The sequence below is a fragment of the Bos javanicus genome, chromosome 4 (assembly GCF_032452875.1).
Source record: "Bos javanicus breed banteng chromosome 4, ARS-OSU_banteng_1.0, whole genome shotgun sequence".
In the NCBI taxonomy this organism is placed as follows: Eukaryota; Metazoa; Chordata; class Mammalia; order Artiodactyla; family Bovidae; genus Bos; species Bos javanicus.
Window position 1 is genome coordinate 107,907,144 of NC_083871.1, and position 22,959 is coordinate 107,930,102.

Sequence of the window (22,959 nt, forward strand, 5' to 3'; positions counted from 1 at the left end):
CAGATTCTCTACCAGTGAGCAACATGGGAAGCCTGGACAGCAGCCCAATAATAAGTAACAGCTGTCAGGTATTGGCATAAAAAATGTCTTCTTGCCCGACCTCAGATTAGGTGACGTACCACAGAGCACCCAGTGGTCCCCAGAGTTGCTGATCTAGAAGTTATTGCTCAAAGGGATATGGTGATGGGTGAATTGGAAGGGGGAAGTTTTGATGTAATTCCCATGGTCCTACAGTTCAGTCAGTTCAGTCGTTCAGTCACGTCTGACTCTTTGCGACCCCATGGACCCATGGTCCTAAATGTGGGATAAAAATCCCAACAATCCAGCTTCCCTGGTGGTTCAGTGGTAAAGAATCTGCCTCAATGCAGGAGCCTCAGGAGACGTGGGTTCAATCCCCGGGTCAGGAAGATCCCCTGGAGAAGGGAATGGCAACCCACTCCAGTATTGCCTGGAGAAGCCCGTGGACACAGGACCCTCATGGGCTACAATCCATGGGGTTCACAAAGAGTCAAACACGACCGAAGTGACTTAGCATGGATACATGTACAATCCAAAGCTGGTATCACTGAAGACTCAGATGTACTTCTGAGAAACTTTTGGTGAGTTCTTTCTCATGCTCCAGAGACAAGGAAACAAAATTTTCATTTGCAAAGTTGAAATGTAGGTTAGGGTGTTAGATGCAGAAGTGACCAGGCAGAGGGAGAGGAAAATTAAAAGAAATCTAATCAGCAAAAAATAATTGGCCCCTTGAGATTTTATCACTAAGTTATAGAAAGTTACCTGTTCCAACTGCACTTGCTTCAAACTCCACAACTCTCCCAGTCCTGCCGTCTTTCCGAGGCACAGGATGGCCCCTTCCATTCTCCAGAGGTAACTCAGGCATTTCCAGTCTTTCTTCAGCACTTATTTCGCAACATAAACTGTGAAACCAGCTTCCTGAAATCCATGACTTCTTCTGTATTCTTCAAGTCTCAGAGTATAGTGGCTTGATATAGTTGTCCTCTGGTAGAAGTTCATCCAAAAAATTATGTTCTGGCTATTCAAATTATGTTTGTGAGCGTACAGCTAAGGAGGTTTAAAAAGAAATTTGGGAACAGTTTAAGCATGACTGAGTGCCTTTATGTGTGGGTTCTAAAGGGACCATGATGGAAAGTGATCCTATGAGTGGAAAGAATTCTGGGCTCTCCTCTACCTGTTTAATGATTTTAGCTTAACCACATGGCTACTCAAATTTTTACCTCTGGCTTTGGAATGATTACCAAGTGACCTGGATGTAGTCCACTTTTTATATTAGTGTGATAGTAACCATTTACATGAACAGTGGGGGATATGTTGGTTCAATTTACAAGCACTCACCACTGCACAGAAGAGATTCTGAGTTTCCCATGGGAGTCAGCTCAGACGGGACAAATTTTCCCAATCAGATGAAACTCATACCCTCAGACCTGTCTCACCTCTTACTTTTTAAGGATATTCTTTTGTCTAGAGAAAACTATTCTTAGGTTTGAAACTTTGAAAGCTAATTTTAAAAAATAAGCAATTGATTTATTCATTTCTGATACTGGATCATTTTTATTTCCTTATTTTTCATATTCAGAGCTCTTAGTTTTCTCTTAGAAGAGGAAGAAAGGACTTCCTGTCATGGATCCACTATGAGACACTGTTCATCACCATATCAGACACAGAGTAGAAGCGTGATCACCTTTTCAAGTTTATGAAAGAGGTCTTCACGTACTTCAAGAATAGAGTCTCTACTGGGGGAGATGTGCTGTGTGTCTCTTCCTTATATTGCTGGAGTGGCTTGAAGGCCAGATCTCAACTTCACAGGTAAATGAGAGGGACCTACGCTGGCCCACTAGGACTCTAAAGTAAATGGGCTCAAAAATAGAAAGTAGGAACTCATATAGTCTCCTTGATATGTGTCGTGATTTTCATGTTCGGTGTATCCATAGCCTTTTAAAAAATGACTGTCATGTGCTATACACAGGGTCTGCTATGTATAGGAGCAGCATAATGGAGGTGCCCCGGCTTATCAGATAATCCTACTTACCTGCTGACTCCTCCATTGTCTAGTCACTTCAGCTCTTTTTCCCATCTGTAAAACAGACTTAATAAGCCAAAGCTCACAGTGTTGTTGTGAAGACATATTTCTGTTGCTTAGTCATTGTGTCTGACTCTTTGTCACCCCATGGACTGTAACCCTCCAGGTTCCTCTCGTTATGAGGTTTCCCAGGCAAGGAGTACTGAAGTGAGTTGCCATTTCCTTCTCCAGGGGATCTTGCTGACCCAGGGATGTAAGCTGTATCTCTTGTGTCTCCTGCATTGGCAGGCAGATTCTTTGCCACTTGCACCACCTGGGAAGCCCCATATATTAGTAGATATAGGAGGTATTTAGTGTAATGACTAGTACAGAGTAAGTGTTCAGCAAATAAAAATAAATTCAATTATGATTGCTTTTCTTTTACCATCTTTCCCACTGCATTGGATTTTTGCACTCTGGCTGTGCAAAAGTGTTTCAGTGAAGAATATTACTTATATCTTTAAATATTGTGCATTTTTTGCCAATGTTGCAGCTGAGTGTCTTGTTCCAATCAATCTGATGTAAGTGACAGAAAGCTTTCAGTGCAAAGACTTGAAGGTGGTATCTTTGTTCAATGATCATTTCTAGTACTTTCTGTGTGATATTCATTTTCTGAAAGTTCTCTTTTTAATAAATTCCTTGACATTTTGGACCTTATTCAAAACAATACTAAATCCTGAATATATTATAGTTAACAATATGAAAATAAACTATAATAGCAAGACCTCCAGCCATCTGTGTTATAAGTGGTGTAGTCTGTAACAATCATCCTAAAAGTTTTTATGCTAAAACTGGAAACGTTTAATAAATGTAATCTGTTGCCCGTCTGCTGTATGAATAGTAAATAAGCCTTTGGAATACTGACCCTCATGTGCAATTTTCAGGTACTGTCACAGGAGTATCTCAGAGACTTCAAACTCCCACCTGCATATTTTACTTAGGGATACATTTCTTTCCTTAAGTAGTAAACATAAAATAAGTTTTGTCTTGGGGTTAAAAAAAAAACTGTTCCTGTCTCTGTTATCATGTTCTATAATTAAGATGTGATTTTATATCCTTCTGCCTTCACTGGTGAGGAGTGATTCCTGTTATATTGGTGAATGAATGAGTTGTCCTTTCCTTGAGAAAACATTGTTATTAAGTAATAACATGAAGGGCTTCCCTGATGTCTCAGTGGTAAAGAATCCACCTGCAATGCAGGAGACACGGGTTCAGTCCCTGGGCCAGGAAGATCCCCTGAACCATGAACCATGGCAACCCACTCCAGTATTCTTGCTTGGAGAATCCCATGGACAGAGGAGCCTGGTGGGCTATAGTCCATAGGGTCACAAAGAGTTGGACATGACTGCAGTGACTGAGCATGCACACACGATAACATGACATCATTAAACACATTATTAAATTACCCTTGGAGGGCATAAGAGATACATTTCAACAGGTAGGTATACCTTGTCTTCATTTAACACCTGATTCTTGAAGTTGGCCATCGTGGGTAGACAGGTCCACCTGGGCGACTGGTGTGAGGTAGGTGAAGATGAGACCTTCCACCTGACACTCTCAGATTAAAAGGGAAATTATAGAAAACAAATTCCAAATCCCTTGGTAATAAGTATGAGAATATTACTTAAAACATTCAGGATTTCCTGAATACATTCCATTGAGGAGGGGTGAGTACAGTTGTGTCTGAGACATCCAGAGAGTAAACAAAACAAAAAAGTTAAATGGTACTGAACATCATGTAGAATTCAGAAGAAGATCTTTCATGTGGGCTAAAAACTGTCTCACCAGAAAGACAGTAATGATCCCCTCTAATAACTACTAAGTTAACTAGAATTTTAAATCTAAACACTTCATTAATTTCCTTCCTCCATTTAAGAGTAGATATTTGAGAGAAAACTTATGTTCTAAGAAATTGAATTTCAAGAATGTAACCTTTTTTTCCCCTTGATTTCCAGCTGCACAACTGGGTACTGTTAGATTCTTCCTCTACAGATACGTTAAGCAGAGTCTGGATGACGATCTGGCTGAGACATTCAGGGAGAACTTTAAGTTCAAAAGGGTAGGTTCTCCATGTGGTATGAAAGCCATCTTCCAATTCTGAGTTTCTTTAATTTGTCAGTTTGACATCTTTAGTTCAGTTCTTAGAAACCAATGGGTCAGGGGAATAAAACGCAGACATGGGTGAGTGAGTTCATTCCGCTGGGGCTATCCAGCGACTGGGGGACTCAAGTCTCCCTCTTTGTCTTGTTCTTGGCCATGTACTTGGTGACCATTGTGGGAAACGCCCTCATCCTTCTTCTGATCAGACTGGACAGCAGGCTTCACACCCCCATGTATTTCTTCCTTAGTGTTTTATCTCTTGTGGACCTCTGTTACTCAAGCAGTATTGTCCCTCAAATGCTGGCGCACCTGCTCTCAGTCCAGAAGTCCATCCCCTTCTACAGCTGTCTGATCCAGCTCTCTACGTCCCTGGCATTGGCTGCATCTGAGTTCCTATTGCTGGGGGCCATGGCCTATGACCGCTATGTGGCGGTGTGCTACCCGCTGCACTACACGGTCATCATGCATGGAGCGCTGTGTCTGGGACTGGCTGTGGGCTGCTTGGGGGCTGGTTTCACGAATTCACTGCTGGAGACAGTCATCACCTTTCGGCTTCCCCTGTGTCACAGTGTTATGAATCACTTTGCTTGTGAGACCCTAGCAGTGCTGCGGCTAGCCTGCGTGGATATCTCTTTCAACAAGGTCATGGTGGCCATCTCAGGATTTCTGGTAATCATGCTTCCCTTTTTCCTGGTTCTGTTTTCCTATGGTCGTATCGTTGCTGCCATTCTGCACATTCATTCTGCTCAGGGACGTAGCAAAGCATTTGGGACATGCGCCTCTCACCTCACTGTGGTTTCCATGTGCTTTGGAACTGCCATCTTCACCTACCTGGGGCCACGGTCCGCCTACTCGGTGGAAGGGGAGAAGATGGTTGCTCTCTTCTATGCTGTAGTGGCCCCTATGCTGAACCCCTTGATTTACAGCTTGAGAAATAAAGAGGTTATGGCTGCTCTCAGTAAACTTTTAGACAAATTCAGAGACAAAGGGTAAAGAGTATAAAAACTTCTTGTTATCTATCATCAAAATCAAAAAGAAGGTCAGATAAGTGAAGGGGGGACTGCCACATTTACACTAAAGAAGACTATTACAGTCAGATCCTGGATTTCAAGTGAAGAATTTCTCCACATAATTAATGCATTTCCTTTTGTAGGCTAATACCAGGTAATTTACATACCAGTGATTCATGAAAGGGCCTTTTCTTAGATCATCTTATCTCAGTATCTAGTAGTATTCAGGATTCTTCTCCCATTTTTACATTTTATTAGCTTGTCCATGTTTAAAGGAATAATGCATGGCTTCATCAAGCAGACCTGGTCTGTGGATTGAATGGATAGATGAATTCTGACAATTAGGTCTACTTACACTTTTGTGGACTAGAAGAGAGAATGTTTGTTTCTCTTTCTATATGACAATACTCCAGTTGTTTTTAGAACAGCTTTATTTCCTCCAAATGGTTTTTTCAACTCCTTAAAAAAAATAACATCAATTTTGGAGCTTTCAATACTCTCTATGCCTAAATCTGGACTGTGATATTATATTCTGAAGTAAATAATATATGACAGAATATTTGTTCATATCATTATGCTGGATCTTATTTGCTTTGAAGATGAGAAATCTGTGGCTTCACTATAGTCTTTTTTATTGTGATAAAACATATAATATATAACATAAAACTTGTCATTTTAGTCATTTTTAAGTGTGTACTTCAATGGCATTAATTACATTCACAATTTTGTACAAACATCACCACTGTCTATTTCCAAAGTTATTCATTACCACAGTCTTTTATTCAACTAATTTTCAAAGACCTGGTTCCTATAAACTGGTTACAAAGATTCCACACACACTGTACTCATTTTCTCTTAAACTTAAACACAGGTATGTGCATTTTGTTTTGCTAATCATTATTGATTTTCACACACCAACCTGCCTAGATTATTTTGAATTTTAATTCTCCAGTTCATTCCATTTGTTTACTATGTCTTTCTGTTGATATAGTTACAATAAATGGAAAAAGTTATAAATATAAATACCAAATAGTACACATCAATTATATGTCACTGCAAACTTGGGGAGAAGGGGTCTAGAATGTCTTATAATTGGAATCATACAGTATACAGCCTTTCATATTGGCTTCCTTCACTTAGTAATTTGCATTTAAGTTCCTTCATGTCTTTTCATGGCTTAGTCATTCATTTCTTTTTGGAACTGAGTAACATTCTATTGTCTGCATGTTTATTCATTCACCTACTGAAGGACTTCTTGTCTGCTTCTAATTTTCAGTAATTATGAATAAAGCTGCTTATTTGTGTGCAGGTTTTGTGTGGACATATTTTTGACTCCTTTAGGACTCCTTTAGGTAAATACCAAGTAACGTGATTGCTGGATCATATGGTAAAAGTATGCTTTGCTTTGTAGAAAACCACCAAACTGTCTTCCAAAGTGGCTGTACCACTTGGCATTCCCACCAACAGTGAATGAGAGTTCCTATTGCTCCATATTTCTCCAGCATTCTCCAGTGTTTAGGATTTTGGCTGTTCTAATAGTGTGTAGTGGTATTTGATTACTGACTTAATTTGTGTTTCCCTGATAACACATGATATAAAGTATCTTCTCATATGTGTGTATTAATACTAGTTCAAACTCTTCCAGAATATAGAAAAGGGGTAAATGCCACATTATTTAATGAAGTCAGGATTACCCTCACAGCAAACCAAGCCAAGACATTATAGAAAGGAAACCACAGATCAATAACAGTCATGAACAGCCACACAAAATTCTAAAAATATTGCCAAATAAAATCCAATACTTTGCAAAAATATAATAGCTTATAAGTTAATTTAGTTCCACACCTTAAAATAAATCACTGTATATATTTCCCTGTATCAATAGACTAAAAGGGAAAACCAGTTTAGCACTTCAATAGGTGGCAAAAAGTATTAATGTTAATAAAAAAAATCTTTGCAAACTAGGTATAGAAGGAAACTTCTTAACCCAATAAAATGTATATACAAATAACTTACAGCTGACATCAATATTTATTAGCAAAAAATGGAATCGTTTTCTCATTGAGAACAATGCTTAATGTCCATGATCATCAGTTTTCTTATCTGGAAATTCTGGCCAAAGGGATAAGGCCAGAAAAAGAAATAAAAGAAATGCAAATTAGAAAAAAACCAAATAGAATCACTTTGTTCTCAGGAGGCATTATTATTTACATACAAAATCTCTAGGAATTGACAACAAAGATCTTGGAATTTATAAGGGAATTTGGCAAGGGTGAAAGATGCAAAGATAATATGTAACGTATGTGAGTGTGCGTGTGGGCAAGCTAAATCGCTTCAGCTGTGTCCTACTCTGTGTGACCCTACGGACTGTATCCGGCCAGGCTCCTCTGTGCATGGGATACTCCAGACAGGAATACAGGAGTGGGTTGCCATGTCTTCCTCCAAGGGATCTTCCTGACACAGGGATCAAACCCACGTCTCTTAGGTCTCCAGCATTGCAGGTGGATTCTTTACTACTGAGCCACTGGGGGAGCCCACATTTATGTATCAGTTCAGTTCAGTTCAGTCACTCATTCGTGTCCGACTCATTGCGACCCCATGAATCACAGCACACCAGGCCTCCCTGTCCATCACCAACTCCCGGAGTTCACTCAGACTCATGTGCATCGAGTCGGTGATGCCATCCAGCCATCTCATTCTCTGTCGTCCCCTTCTCCTCCTGCCCCCAATCCCTCCCAGCATCAGAGTCTTTTCCAATGAGTCAGCTCTTTGCATAAGGTGGCCAAAGTATTGGAGTTTCAGCCTCAGCATCAGTCCTTCCAATGAACACCCAAGACTGATCTCCTTTAGGATGGACTGGTTGGATCTCCTTGCAGTCCAAGGGGCTCTCAAGAGTCTTCTCCAGCATCACAGTTCAAAAGCGTCAATTCTTCAGTGATTCAGCTTTCTTCACAGTCCAACTCTCATATCCATACATGACCACTGGAAAAACCATAGCCTTGACTAGATGGACCTTTGTTGGCAAAGTAATATCTCTGCTTTTTAATATGCTATCTAGGTTGGTCATAACATTCCTTCCAAGGAGTAAGCGTCTTTTAATTTCATGGCTGCAAAAACCACCTCCAGTGATTTTGGAGCCCAAAAAAATAAAGTCTGACACTGTTTCCACTGTTTCCCCATCTATTTCCCATGAAGTAATGGGACCAGATGCCATGATCTTCGTTTTCTGAATGTTGAGCTTTAAGCCAACTTTTTCACTCTCCTCTTTCACCTTTATCAAGAGGCTCTTTAGTTCTTCTTCGCTTTCTGCCATAAAGGTGATGTCATCTGCATATCTGAGATTACTGATATTTTCCCGGCAATCTTGATTCCAGCTTGTGCTTCTTCCAGCCCAGCGTTTCTCATGATGTACTCTGCATATAAGTTAAATAAGCAGGGTGACAATATACAGCCTTGACGTCCTCCTTTTCCTATTTGGAACCAGTCTGTTGTTCCATGTCCAGTTCTAACTGTTGCTTCCTGACCTGCATAAAGGTTTCTCAAGAGGCAGGTCAGGTGGTCTGGTATTCCCATCTCTTTCAGAATTTTCCACAGTTTATTGTGATCCACACAGTCAAAGGCTTTGGCATAGTCAATAAAGCAGAAATAGATGTTTTTTTCTGGAACTCTCTTGCTTTTTCCATGATCCAGTGGATGTTGGAAATTTGGTCTCTGGTTCCTCTGCCTTTCCTAAAACCAGTTTGAACATCAGGAAGTTCATGGTTCACATATTGCTGAAGCCTGGCTTGGAGAATTTTGAGCATTACTTTACTAGCGTGTGAGATGAGTGCAATTGTGCGGCAGTCTGAGCATTCTTTGGCATTGCCTTTCTTTGGGATTGGAATGAAAACTGACCTTTTCCAGTCCTGTGGCCACTGCTGAGTTTTCCAAATTTGCTGGCATATTGAGTGCAGCACTTTCACAGCATCATCTTTCAGGATTTGAAAGAGCTCCACTGGAATTCCATCACCTCCACTAGTTCTGTTTGTAGTGATGCTTCCTAAGGCCCACTTGACCTAACATTCCAGGATGTCTGGTTCTAGGTGAGTGATCACACCATCGTGATTATCTGGGTCATGAAGCTCTTTTTTGTACAGTTCTTCTGTGTATTCTTGCCACCTCTTCCTAATATCTTCTGCTTCTGTTAGGTCCATACCATTTCTGTCCTTTATCGTACCCATCGTTGCATGAAATGTTCCCTTGGTATCTCTAGTTTTCTTGAAGAGATCCCTAGTCTTTCCCATTCTGTTGTTTTCCTCTATTTCTTTGCATTGATCGCTGAGGAAGGCTTTTTTTTTATCTCTCTTTGCTATCCTTTGGAATTCTGCATTCAAATGGGAATATCTTTCCTTTTCTCCTTTGCTTTTTGCTTCTCTTCTTTTCACAGCTATTTGTAAGCCCTCCTCAGACAGACATTTTGCTTTTTTGCATTTCTTTTCCATGGGGATGGTCTTGATCCCTGTCTCCTGTACAATGTCACGAACCTCATTCCATAGTTCATCAGGCACTCTATCTATCAGATCTAGGCCCTTAAGTCTATTTCTCACTTCCACTTCCACAAGGGATTTGATTTAGGTCATACCTGAATGGTCTAGTGGTTTTTCCCACTTTCTTCAATTTAAGTCTGAATTTGACAATAAGGAGCTCATGATCTGAGACACAGTCAGCTCCCAGTCTTGTTTTTGCTGACTGTATAGAGCTTCTCCATCTTTGGATGCAAAGAATATAATCAATCTGATTTTGGTTTTGACCATCTAGTGATGTCCATGTGTAGAGTCTTCTCTTGTTTTGTTGGAAGAGGGTGTTTGCTATGACCAGTGTGTTCTCTTGGCAAAACTCTATTAGCCTTTGCCCTGCTTCATTCCATATTCCAAGGCCAAATTTGCCTGTTACTCCAGGTGTTTCTTGACTTCCTAGTTTTGCATTCCAGCCCCCTATAATGAAAAGGACATCTTTTTTGGGTGTTAGTTCTAAAAGGTCTTGTAGGTCTTCATAGAACCGTTCAACTTCAGCTTCTTCAGTGTTACTGGTTGGGGCATAGACTTGGATCACCATGATATTGAATGGTTTGCCTTGGAAATGAACAGAGATCATTCTGTTTTTTTTTTTTTTTTTTTGTGTGTGTGTGTAATAAAGTTTTATTAAAGTATAAAGGAGATAGAAAAAGCTTCTGACATAGGCATCAGAAGGGGGCAGAAAGAGTACCTGCTTGCTAGTGTTAATAATGAAGTTATATAATCCAAAGAATATCTGGAGGTTGTAAAGACCTCATCAGACCTACTCCCATAATTTACATTTTAAGATAACACTGTCCTCAGGCAAGATACATCCTTGTGAAGACCAGGTCTACTCCCATGATTAACATTTTAAGATAACAGAAGGTTGAATCCAAAGACTGTCCTTAGGCAGGATACATTATTGTTATATAATCCTAAGGACTGTGGAGAAAGAAAAAAGGTTTGTCCTTTCTTCCTCCTTGAGAATTCCAGACCCCTCTCTCCTTGGGGACCCCTAGACTCCCTATCAACCTGCCTAGGAAATGACTCTCATCCCCGCCTTTTCTTTTAGGAGAATTATGTTGCCTAGGGAAAAGGGGCATCGTTCTCGTTCCATAACTACTTCCGAGCTGACAAGGGGCATTTTCCCTAAATTGGTGAGGCAACATATTCTCCTAATCCTCATATTGAGGATATCTGGGGGAAGCTACAGCAGTAGCAGGAGTTTGAGCAACCATTTGTAACTTAAAAGCTTTCATGCGGCTAGAAACAAATCCAGTTATACAGTTACAGATGCAGGCAACATAGTCATTAAAACAAGTTAAAATCGAAATTAAAAGTCACATTATGTCCATAGTTAAAGTGCAACGTGTTGCACCAGTCCATTTTAGGGTTGGTAGATGTCATCAGATGAAGAAGAGGCATCGCATGTGATTGTTGTCGAAGATATTCATAGACTTGGAGAAAGTCTTTTCCTTGAAGTGGAGATGTCTACCTCTGGAAGCCTTCCACTGATGAAGAGGGGAGCTCTCCTCAGACCCAGCAGTTAGACCGATTGTGGAATGCAGCATAAGAGTGAGCCCAGGACAGGAAGACATTGTCTTGAGGATCCAACGGCAGACTCAGGATATTTGGAGTCAGCAGAAGTAAGCTCACATTGGTTATCAGGCCCATCCGCTGCCCTTTGCTTAACTCTAGAGCTTGGGTCAGAGCTGCAAGCTCCACTAACTGAGCAATGGTTTCCTGGGGGAGAGATTTTGCTTCCAAAACCTGTTCAGCAGTCACCACGGTGTAACCTGTTTTACGCTTTCCATCCTGAACAAAAGAACTGCCATCTGTAAATATTTCCATGTCAGGATTGTCTAATGGGGTATCCTTTAGATCCTCCCGAGCTGCATAGTTTAAAGTTAGGAATTGAGAACAATTGTGATCAGGTGTTTCATTTTCCTTCTCAGGAAGGAAAGTGGCAGGATTTAAATTTCCACAAACTTTAAGCTTAGTTATTGGTCCTTCTAATAACAATGACTGATACTTAAGAAGCCTACTGTCTGTCATCCAAATATTAACCTTAGAATTTAAGATTCCACTCACATCGTGAGAAGTCAGTACAGTAAGGCTTCGTCCATTAATTATTTTTAAAGCTTCAGGTGCTAATAAAGCCGCTGCCCCAATTATTTTTAGGCAGTGGGGCCACCCACTGCAAACTACATCTAATTCTCTGCTTAGATAAGCAATAGGTTGCTGGTGAGGCCCTTGGGGTTGTGTCAAAACTCCCAATGCCACACCTTTTCTTTCAGTGACAAACAAATTCTGACCCTGTGGGTAAGCTCAGAGCTGGAGCTTGCAGGAGAGCAGTCTGAAGAACCTTAAAAGCCTTTTGAGTTTCTGGAGACCAAACCAGTTTGTCGGTTTGGGCCTGCTGAGTTTCAGCTATAAGTTTATATAAAGGCTGGGCAAGTTCCCCGTAACCCAGAATCCAAATGCGACAGTAACCTGTGATTCCCCAAAATCCTCTCAATCGTCTTAAAGTCATAGGTAGGGGATGATTCAGTATAGGTTTAATTCTCTCAGGGCCTATGGCCCTAGTCCCTTCTGATATGATTAGGCCCAGATATCTAGCCAATGGTTGACAAAGCTGAGCCTTTTCTCTTGATGCCTTGTAACCACAGCCTGCCAGAAAGTTTAAGATCTTCTGAGGCTCGCGAACAAGCTTCCTCTGTCTCAGCACAGAGCAAAATATCATCTACATATTGTAACACCACTGCTTCAGAGCTATTAAAGTTTTGTAGATCCCGAGACAAACTTTGTCCGAATAAGTGAGGACTGTCACAAAATCCCTGGGGCAAAACTGTCCAGGTTAACTGAGAAGCTGGCTTCGTAGGGTCTTCAAAGGCAAATAGAAATTGACTTTCTTCTGCCAAAGGCACTGAATAGAAGGCATCCTTTAAATCAATTACGTGGCCATGCAGTATCACATAGGAAGACCAGGTGTGTCTTCTTTAAGCCCTGGGGATCAAATCTATCTCAGTTTTTCAGGATACAGTTCAAAGGAGTGAGGCTGGAATTGTTAGCTCCCATCTTGTCCTGAAGGATCCCGGACGAGCCCCCAGGATGAAAGGTTGTTGCTGAATCACGCGAATACACCGGGATTCTTGGCCCCCGGAGGAGAAGAATTCAATCCGGGGCCAGAGACGAGGCTTGATCGCTCAGAGCTTTTGTGTAATAAAGTTTTATTAAAGTATAAAGGAGATAGAAAAAGCTTCTGACATAGGCATCAGAAGGGGGCAGAAAGAGTACCCCCATTCTGTTGTTTTTGAGATTGCATCCAAGTACTGCATTTTGGACTCTTTTGTTGACCATGATGGCTACTCCATTTCTTCTAAGGGATTCTTGCCCACAGTAGTAGATATAATGGTCATCTGAGTTAAATTCACCCATTCCAGTCCATTTTAGTTCACTGATTCCTAGAATGTTGACGTTCACTCTTGCCATCTCCTGTTTGACCACTTCCAATTTGTCTTGATTCATGGACCTAACATTCCAGGTTCCTATGCAGTATTGCTCTTTACAGCATCGGACCTTGCTTCCATCAGCAATCACATCCACAACTGGGTATTGTTTTTGCTTTGGCTCCTTCCCTTCATTCTTTCTGGAGTTGTTTCTCCACTGATCTCCTGTAGCATATTGGGCACCTACCGACCTGGGGAGTTCCTCTCTCAGTATCCTATCCTTTTGCCTTTTCATACTGTTCATGGGGTTGGTATTTAAATATGTAGATTAATTAAATGTATAAATATTTATATAAATAAATACAGATTATATACATATTTAAGGTAATGATATTTTTGTAAACATTACTGAAAATTGTTGAGTAGGGAATTCCAAGACTTTATTTCTCCACAAAACAGCCAATAAGCTGGCAAAAACTTTTGGAATTAACCTTTGCAGAACTCTGAAATCTGGTAAAAAAAAAAAACCTGACTATAAAAGGGGAAAGATGAATAAAAACTGAAAATGCTGCATTACGGTAAAATATACTGGGGTATTTCAGCTGCCCACTTATTACCTCTCACCTCCCAAATTGGTGACAGCCATGAAGGTTACAGTCTATACTCCTGGTGCAGGTTGCCAGTAAAAAACAGCAATCTGGACCTTACTCAAAGAATTTTGGCTGTTTCAACATGTCTGGCAGCTACCTGAAGAGCTGGCATAAAGCTGGCCTTTGTTTTACTGACTCAGGACTTGTATTATCAGGACTGGGATGGCTTTCCAGGTGGCATTTGCTGAAAATATTTAAAGGCAAAAGTATGGCAGCCTGACACTAGGGTTAAGAGTCAAGACAGCCAACAACCAGACTGAAAAGACTGGGAAGCAAGAGGGTGGGAAAGGATGTATATAAGGGAATAAGGGCTTTAAAAGGCATCCCTGGTAGCTCAGCTGGTAAAGAATCCACCTGCAAAGCAGGAGACCCTGGTTTGATTCCTGGGTCAGGTAGATCCCCTGGAGAAAGGATAGGCTACCCACTCCAGTATTCTTGGGCTTCCCTGGTGGCTCAGACAGTACAGAATCTGCCTGTAATGTAGGAGACCTGTGTTCGATCCCTGGGTTGGGAAGATCTCCTGGAGAAGGGAATGGCAACCCACTCCAGTATTCTTGTCTGGAGAATTCCACGGGCAGAGGAGCTTGGCAAGCTAAAGTCCATGGGGTCACAAAGTGTTGGACACAACTGAGAGACTTTCACTTACTTTCAAGGGCTTCCCAAGTGGTGCTAGTGGTAAAGAACAGTTAATAGAGCTGAAGTATAAAAACTAAATTGCAACAACTAAAAATAAGACACTTCTTTCAAATCCTATTTATCCTGAATCCTTTTATCCTAAAATACTAGAACAACTGACATCCCCCCAAATGTATCATTTGATATCATCGACAGTTTTCCCAAATGGATCTTAAATATATCATGATGTGGCGGGCACTAATGGAAAGAAATGACAGAGGGTCCGCCAGACAGTATCTGTGCTAACCCGGTTCTGGCCACCTGCTGTGGTGGCAGTGTGCCAGGGAGACTGAGAACGGGAGCACGCTTCTCCTCCAAAGATTGGGAATGTCTGTCGTCAGAGTGTTCTATGAATTACTGTGTCTGTGTCTTTACACAAGACGTTTAGGGTCAGAATTCCATACAAATGATCTCAAATAGGTAGGAGGAGTTCTTGAGATACAAACTGGCTATATTCCATGACACGCTGACACTATCTTATTCTAGAATTCAGCTATACAGTCTTTTCTTGGAGATATATATGTATTGGCTGACAGTTGCAGGTTGGATACTTTTACAGATCTCTGTCCAGGGTATGTGGGAAGCGTTAAGGAAACCCAGGGAACTCACTCTCTGTCCTGTTTTCCCTCAGGTCCTGAGGCCCTTCAGCTGTCATCTTGTATCTGTTGTGTTCCATTTCCTTCTCCAGGGGATCTTCCCAACCCAGGGATTGAACCAGTGCCTCCCACACTACAGGCATACTCTATACTGTCTGAGTCTCAGGGAAGGCCCAAAATAAGGATGCCTACCAGTGTTGTTTCCGCCTGGTTTCGAACCAGGGACCTTTCGCGTGTTAGGCGAACGTGATAACCACTACACCACGGAAACCTGCATATTATGTCTAGATTTTTAATGGTAAAGAACAGTTCTTTTTTTTTTTTTTTTTATTGCTAAGCAGTAGTCCAGTATATGGGTGTTATCACTGTTTGATCTCTATTCATACTTCAGCCCTATAAACTGTGTTAAAGCCTGTTTAATTATCATAGACACATTGGAGGGCTGAATTGCTTATAACTACTAATATCTCCGGTTTTCATTTCATGAAACCCCAATGAATTAGACAGCTTTTGCTTCTGTGAGGGTTATTTAAGAGTTCTTCAGATTTCAGAGAAGTGATTTTAGTAAACTAAAATTTTGTCCTAGAACATGAAATACTGGTCAAGTGGTTCTCAAAGGCAGCTGACGAACTAATGATCCCATTATGATAAATTTATTTAGCACACAATTACAGCAGAAGCATTTAAACAAAAACCTTTATTTAAAATTTTACTGAAATGTAGCAGTATGTTTACTTTAGATATTAGTATCTCCCATGGAGTACTGATATGATTGTCCTGTTTTAAGTAACTGAAGATTGAATAATAATTGAAAAATCTATGAAAAATGAGTGTTAGTCCCTCAGTTGTGGCCAACTCTTTGCGACCCCATGGACTGTAGCCCACCAGGCTCTTCCATGGAACTCTCCAGGCAGGCATACTGAGTGTGTTGCCATCTTCCTGACCCAGGGATCAAACCCGGGTCTCCTGCATTGCAGGTAATTTCTTTACCATCTGAGCCACAGGCCATCCTGAAAATCTACAGATAGATTTAAAAGTAGTAATTTTTTTTTCTCTTTGTGCTTCAGCAAAGACTAAATTCACAGGTGGTTCTTTTCAAAGCATGGATTTCTTTCCCCTCTGGAACTAATACTGTATAAAATAAGTTAGATTACCACAATAGGCAAATAGAAATTTCTCATGGCTCCCACAAGAGACGTGAACTGCCTTGTCAAAGTGCTTTTCTCCTGGGTGTTTGCAGAGATGTAGGGCAAGTCTTAAAACCGTATAAAGCTCTCAGAATCCAAAGATCTTCACAGTGTGGTGTGCCTAAGACCACTGCAGCTTCCTGCAGGGAGGCAATGGGTGCTCTGGCCCCAGGATACTGGGAGAGCCATCCTGGAGCCACATCAGGCACAGATGTGTTCCCAGTGTCCAGGGCTCACCTCTCCTCTAGTCCTGACTATCAGTTTGGAAGCAGCTGGGTAACCTGTGGCCATTCACCCTTTGTATGTTTAGAGAGTGTGCTTTTCACATCTACCCAATACCTGAATCTTTCTTTTCTACTTCTTCCTATTTTAGAATCAGTGAAGAATTTCTTTTCATATCCCAGCCATTTAGAGGCTGCTGAGCCAAGGTAAGAGTCCCTTCTCAGAATATCATTTTATTTTTTAGGACTCAGTCTAATGATTATCTCCTCTCTGATACATTTACCAAGCATTTCTGTATGTTCATTTCTGTTTTACATGTATGATAGAATATGTATCTATGTCACATTTCTTAAAATGTGGACTCATCTCTAATAGCTTGTGCCTATAATGAAATTTCAGCTCTGTTTCAGGTTCATATGGCACAGTGACGTTTAAATACCAAACATTTAATTCTGTTGTCACATGTCTTCCTTCTATCCACTCTCAATCTCCAGCAATCAGTCACAGTCATAATCTCGTCTTTTGAACTCTAAGTACAGCCAGATATGCGGAGAGCACATTCCTCCTACTACGTTTGAGGGGTATCTCTTGATACTGGGTCAGAAATGAAAACCCCAGGCTCTGATCCCAGCCTGCAGTTTCTTATTATGCCTTCTGACAGCAATTTTGCTGCTGCATCTTCCTGGCAATTCATTTGTGATGGTGGCTACAAAAACTGCTGCTGTCTTGACAGGGAAGGAGGTTATGTTTCTATCATATCTGGATTACTTGGATCCTACCCTTGTACAGAATCCATACAGAGTTAAGCAGAAGTGTACACTCAGCAGGCACAAGAATGGAGAGAAGAAGCTAAAATGCTTGATTCTGGATCATTGGTAAAAGTCTCAAATGAGGGGGTAACAAATTTGAGTACACCGTAGTGGAGTAGAAACCACCATGAGTGTAAATGTCCACAAAGTTTATGGTAAAATCATACATTGAAAACGTGTGTGGTCAAGCCCTCCTATTCATGTGCAATGGTTAGTGCTCGCACCCTTCGTTTAGTGGGTGAGAAATAAGGAAATCTGTTGTGGTTGTTGAGCCTCCTCTAGGAGTGTAAATTTACTCATATAACTTGTGAACAAGTATGTCTGCATATGTTTGTCTTCTTTTCTTTAATAAATGCTATAACTGGGGTGATTTTTCTTTTCTTTGTGTGTGTCTTTGTTGGCTATGAAGTTGTATTCCAACTAGTGCTTTAATCTCTGATTTGGCAACCCTGACCCAACCAAATCCATGCCCCCCATAACAAAAACCAGGGTGCAATGTGAGGATGTTATCAGCTGCTGAAAACATTCAATGATTGCATATTGTCTATAATATAGAATAACTCTTAAATACCTTAATATTTCATATGAGGAGAAGGCGATGGCACCCCACTCCAGTACTCTCACCTGGAGAATCCCATGGACAGAGGAGCCTGGTAGGCTGCAGTCCATGGGGTCGCTGAGAGTCGGATACGACTGAGCGAATTGACTTTCACTTTTCACTTTCATGCACTGGAGAAGGAAATGGCAACCCACTCCAGTGTTCTTGCCTGGAGAATCCCAGGGACGGCTGAGCCTGGTGGGCTGCCGTCTATGGGGTCTCACAGAGTCGGACACGACTGACGTGACATAGCAGCAGCATTTCATATGAAGGAATCTACAATCTGGTCCTTAACACTATTTTATCTCTTCTTCTCTTTCCCTAGGCCGTTGCTCTCTCTCTCCCATCCCCCTTTTCTCTTCAAGTTTCTATTCATTTATTAACTTATAATTTTCCCACTCACAGAGGAAATAGGTCTTAATGAGATGCTTCCCTGAAAATGTCAGGCTATTTCATATCTCTTTGCCTTTGTTCACTCTGTTTCATCTGCCTAAAATATCTCTGACATTTTTATTGTCAAACTTATCTTTATTGTAATGATTTTCTCTCCTCTGATACATTTACCAAGCATTTCTATATATTCATTTCTGTTTCATATGTGTAATTGAACATGCAGTCTGTCACATTTGTAAAAATTTGGGCTCATCTTTAATAGCCTGTGCCAATAATGAAATTTCAGTACAATTGTAGAATATTTCCTAAAATTATCAGACATTTTAAATATTTAAAAAGTGGTGTTGAGTGAAAAATCTGGTATTCCTTATCTATATGTGAGACAGCATTGTGGTTGAGGCTGTGCTTTTGTAGTCAGACAGATGGTGTCTTCACTTTAATTCTGGTTTCATCACTCTCAAACTTGGAAATGTTACTTAATCAGTCTAAACTAAAGTGTCCTCTGTGAAATTAGAGTAACAGTGCCTCATTTATTTGTTTTGTGTATTTAACGGCATATTTGAAAAATACTTAGCAAGTTTCCCAGCACCTAGTAATAACTGATAAATGATTATTAGAGAATATTCTGGAAAATATTGAACAATATTCTGTTCAATATTCTGAACAATATTCTGGAATATTGTTCAGGCTTCATGTTAAAACTCATCAGAACAAAACCCTAACAGATTCTTGCCCATTGCCATCTCTTCAACTATGAGGAATGTGTCTGTAAACACCAAAGTTTTTCCCATTACAGTAAATGGCATCACTTCCATATAGTGAGCCATATACCTGAAATTCCTCCTTGATTTCTCTCTTCTCTTTCCTCCCATATTTAATCCATCAATTACCATTAAAGATGCTTTTAACATACATCTGGAGTCCCCTCACTTCCGTGAAACAAGGTTTTCAAGGTCACTGTCACCTTTGAGTAGCCACCCGCAATCTCACAACTCCCACTCTTGCTCCCACAGTCTTGAAATCTTTCCAAGCGTGAGTCATACTGTGCTCCTATTCAGCTTTAAGTCTTTCACTTGCTTCTCATGGTATTTAGACCACTATTCAGATCCCCTGTTATGACCTGTGGGGTCTTACACGTGCTGGCCCTGCTTGCCTTTCCCCCCTAGTCCTCATTTCTTCTCCCTCCATCACAGCAGGCACGGCCTCATCTCAGTGCAGCTCTCTCCCACCTCACTCTTCAGAAGGCTGTTGGCTCTGGCATCCTCCTCTGTGCAAATATCACCTCCTCAGAGATCAAAGAGGCATTCCCCAATCACACATGTATCATTTCTGTTTTTTAACCTTCATAGAAAATGTCTCAAATTTTATTATGTATTTCTTATTATTTGCTGATTAAAGAAAATCTCCTCCAAGAGACTTTTACCTCCACCCCCAAGGACTTCAGTCTCCACAAGAGGAAGCTCATGTCCACTTACTACTCTGCTTGGTCCACAGCAGTCACTCTCCTCGCTCCTGTGAGCCCATCTTATCTTTTAAGGCCCTGAGATGGGAGAGTAGCCCTTTCACATTTACTGTCATTTATATGTTTATAAATTTTACTTTATATACAATTTTACTTACATTATTTCATTTGGGTTTTGATCCACATTGACATAAGCTAAATGAATATTAATATTTGCACTTGCAGAAGAGGAAATTGGGTTTTGGAGATGATAAGATTTTAAGGTTCATATAGCAATTTAAGACTGAGGTCCAGGTTTTTAATACTGGAAAGCCTAACTCTCCCCACTTCACCGTCTCATGTACCTCGCAGACAATGACAGGTTTCACTCTGTCTCCATGGATAGTACAGGGGGAAAAGCATTGTAAAGGCAGAACTTCCAGCGCTCTGGGTGGGTGGTAGGCCAGGAAGGCCAGGTGTATCCTTCACAGTTGGCAATGGTAATGTGGAACATGGTTGTTTGATACTGTTTAATTTGGATGTGGTTGTGAAAGGCAGTGTAGGGTAATAGATACAGCATGGTGTTTAGACTTAGACTTGAATGTGATTCCTGCCCTGCTACCAGTGGGAATGTGGTAGGTTACTAATACTTCTCTAAAACTCAATTTCTTCATTACTAAGATGTATAAAAAGACTATGTGAGAATCAAATTACATTGTGTACATAATGTACCCAGTGTATGATCTAACCTATAATGCACTATTAAAAATGATGTTACTGTTGTTACTAGTCAAAGAAGGCAAAAGATGGAAGGTTCCAAATGGACCATGGAATCTGACCAGTAATTTTTTCTCCCAGGAGAGTTAAGCCCTGTGTTTCCAATATGGAAGTGGAAAACCAGACACGGGTCACCAGGTTCATCCTGGTGGGATTCCCTGGGAGCTGGGGCATGCGTGCAGCAGTGTTCCTCATATTCCTCATGGCCTATATTCTGACAGTGGCTGAGAATGTGACCATCATCCTGTTGGTGCAGCAGAACCGGCCCCTGCACAAGCCCATGTACTTCTTCCTGGCCAACTTGTCCTTCTTGGAGACCTGGTACATCTCTGTGACTGTACCCAAGTTGCTGTTTAGTTTTTGGTCCGTGAGCAAAAGCATCTCCTTCGCTCACTGCATGATACAACTTTACTTCTTCATTGCACTCATGTGCACGGAATGCGTGCTCCTGGCCACCATGGCCTACGACCGTTACGTGGCCATCTGCCGCCCACTACACTACCCCACCATAATGAGCCATGGGCTCTGCTTCCGCCTGGCTCTCGGTTCCTGGACCATTGGCTTTGGCATCTCCTTGGCTAAGACATACTTCATCTCTCGCCTCAGCTTCTGCGGCCCTAATGTCATCAACCATTTCTTCTGCGACATCTCTCCAGTACTTAACCTCTCCTGCACAGACATGTCCACAGCTGAGCTGGTGGACTTTGTCCTGGCACTGGTCATCTTCCTCCTCCCGCTCACTGTCACTATTCTGTCTTACGGATGCATCCTGGCCACCGTTCTACGCATGCCCACGGGCAAGCAGAAGGCGTTTTCTACTTGTGCCTCCCACCTCGTGGTGGTCACCATCTTCTACTCAGCTACAATTTTCATGTATGCCCGGCCCCGAGCCATTCACGCCTTCAACATGAACAAAGTTATTTCCATCTTCTATGCCATTGTCACCCCTGCCCTCAACCCTTTCATTTATTGTCTAAGGAACCGAGAGGTCAAAGAGGCAGTGAAGAAGCTGGCTTATTGCCAGGCCAGATCTGACTAGTCTGTTACAAGTGATTAGAAGAAGTAATTTGATTTGGAGCCTGCTCTTCAACCCCCATCCTTTCTCCTTTAATGCTGCAGCTGGATATTAACATATTACTCATGTTAATGTGACCTCACCAGATCCACATTAACCACCGGCTCTTGGTTGTGTCCTGAGATCTACATCTGCGCCTGTGGGCTGTGTTTTAAGGGCATGCCCTTTGAACAGTGTGTTCTCTTTTACTGTGATCCAAAATGGGGTTTCTAAGATTGTGAGTAAATTCCTGAGTTGAGTGGGAGAGAGAGATGGCAGCATATGAATTAGCTGTTTTAGGATCTAGCAAGTACTATACTCTCCAGGGAATCAGATTTGGTGATGGCTTCCTGACTTCTCTGCTTCCTGACTGAGACAGAGGTAGCTGCTCCTTTAATAATCCCATTGTGGCTTTGATGCCAGGAGTCAATCTCGGTGGCAAAGACTAGAGGAACAGTCTCTAGCCTCTTTCAACACTTGTTGTAAACACCCATTTCCCTGCATTAAAATACCCTTCTGCTTCAAAATAGCTGGAGTGCTTTCTGTTATCTGCAAGGTGTCACCTATAAGTGAACTGTACCTTTTATAGTTTACATTTGGTTTTCTTATATAACTTATTCAGTTGTTTTGTGTTGAACTTCATATTTCCTTCCTAGCAGTCACAGCATATTTATTTGTATCCTCCAGTGGATGAACACATGATCGCTGAGAAGTAAATGAGTATCATCACATTTATTACTTGCTGTAGGAAGCTTGCGCTCATAGTCCTCTTTCCTTCTGGTCTCAGTCTTCTCTCAGTCCTCTTCAGCTTTCTTTTACTTCCTCTGGCCTCACTCTCTTACCTCATATACAAGTAGCCAGCCCGGTCTTGGGAATTAACAGATTTTCATCCTATACCACAGTGACTCTCTCCTCTCCTCCTTCTTTATCTGACACCCTACCCATGTAAGCTTTACCTTTTTGATAAAGTGAGCCCACACACCTGCAGAAGTGTATACGGATATGCCCACTCTTGGTTCATAGTTCTGACAAAGGCAAAGGGAGCTATACTTTAAACTGTATTCAATGTAACATGCTGATGTCAGTACGAATTTAAATGTTCTATTGTGTGTACTGTGTGCTCAGTCATGTCCAACTCTTTGCGACCCCAAGGACTGTAGCCTGCCAGGCTCCTTTGTTCATGGAATTTTCAAGGCAAGAATACTGGAGTAGGTTGCCATTTCCTACTCCAGGGGATCTCCGTGATTCTAGGATTAACACATGTCTCCTGCATTGACAGGCAGATTCTTTACCACTGCGCCACCTGTGACGCCCCATATTGATTCATATAATTACCTTATTTGCTTATAGAAGAAAGATAACACTTTAAAACAATGATTTTTT

At 41.3% G+C, this 22,959-nt stretch overlaps 2 protein-coding genes and 1 non-coding gene across 3 annotated transcripts; 2 read left to right on the plus strand and 1 right to left on the minus strand.

The window, feature by feature from the left end:
- Window positions 1–4,231: 4,231 nt before the first annotated feature.
- Window positions 4,232–5,376, plus strand: LOC133246863 (olfactory receptor-like protein OLF3). The gene has a single exon (XM_061415439.1). The coding sequence runs from the start codon at window positions 4,232–4,234 to the stop codon at window positions 5,171–5,173; it is 942 nt and encodes a 313-aa protein (XP_061271423.1). The 3' UTR covers window positions 5,174–5,376.
- Window positions 5,377–15,293: 9,917 nt separating this feature from the next.
- On the minus strand, window positions 15,294–15,366 carry TRNAV-AAC (transfer RNA valine (anticodon AAC)). Its single transcript has one exon. It is a non-coding gene; the product is annotated as a tRNA-Val (tRNA).
- A 5,262-nt stretch (window positions 15,367–20,628) lies between these two features.
- On the plus strand, window positions 20,629–21,561 carry LOC133246864 (olfactory receptor 6B1). Its single transcript, XM_061415441.1, has one exon. It carries the CDS (start codon window positions 20,629–20,631, stop codon window positions 21,559–21,561), a length of 933 nt encoding a protein of 310 aa, XP_061271425.1.
- The last annotated feature ends 1,398 nt before the right edge of the window (window positions 21,562–22,959 follow it).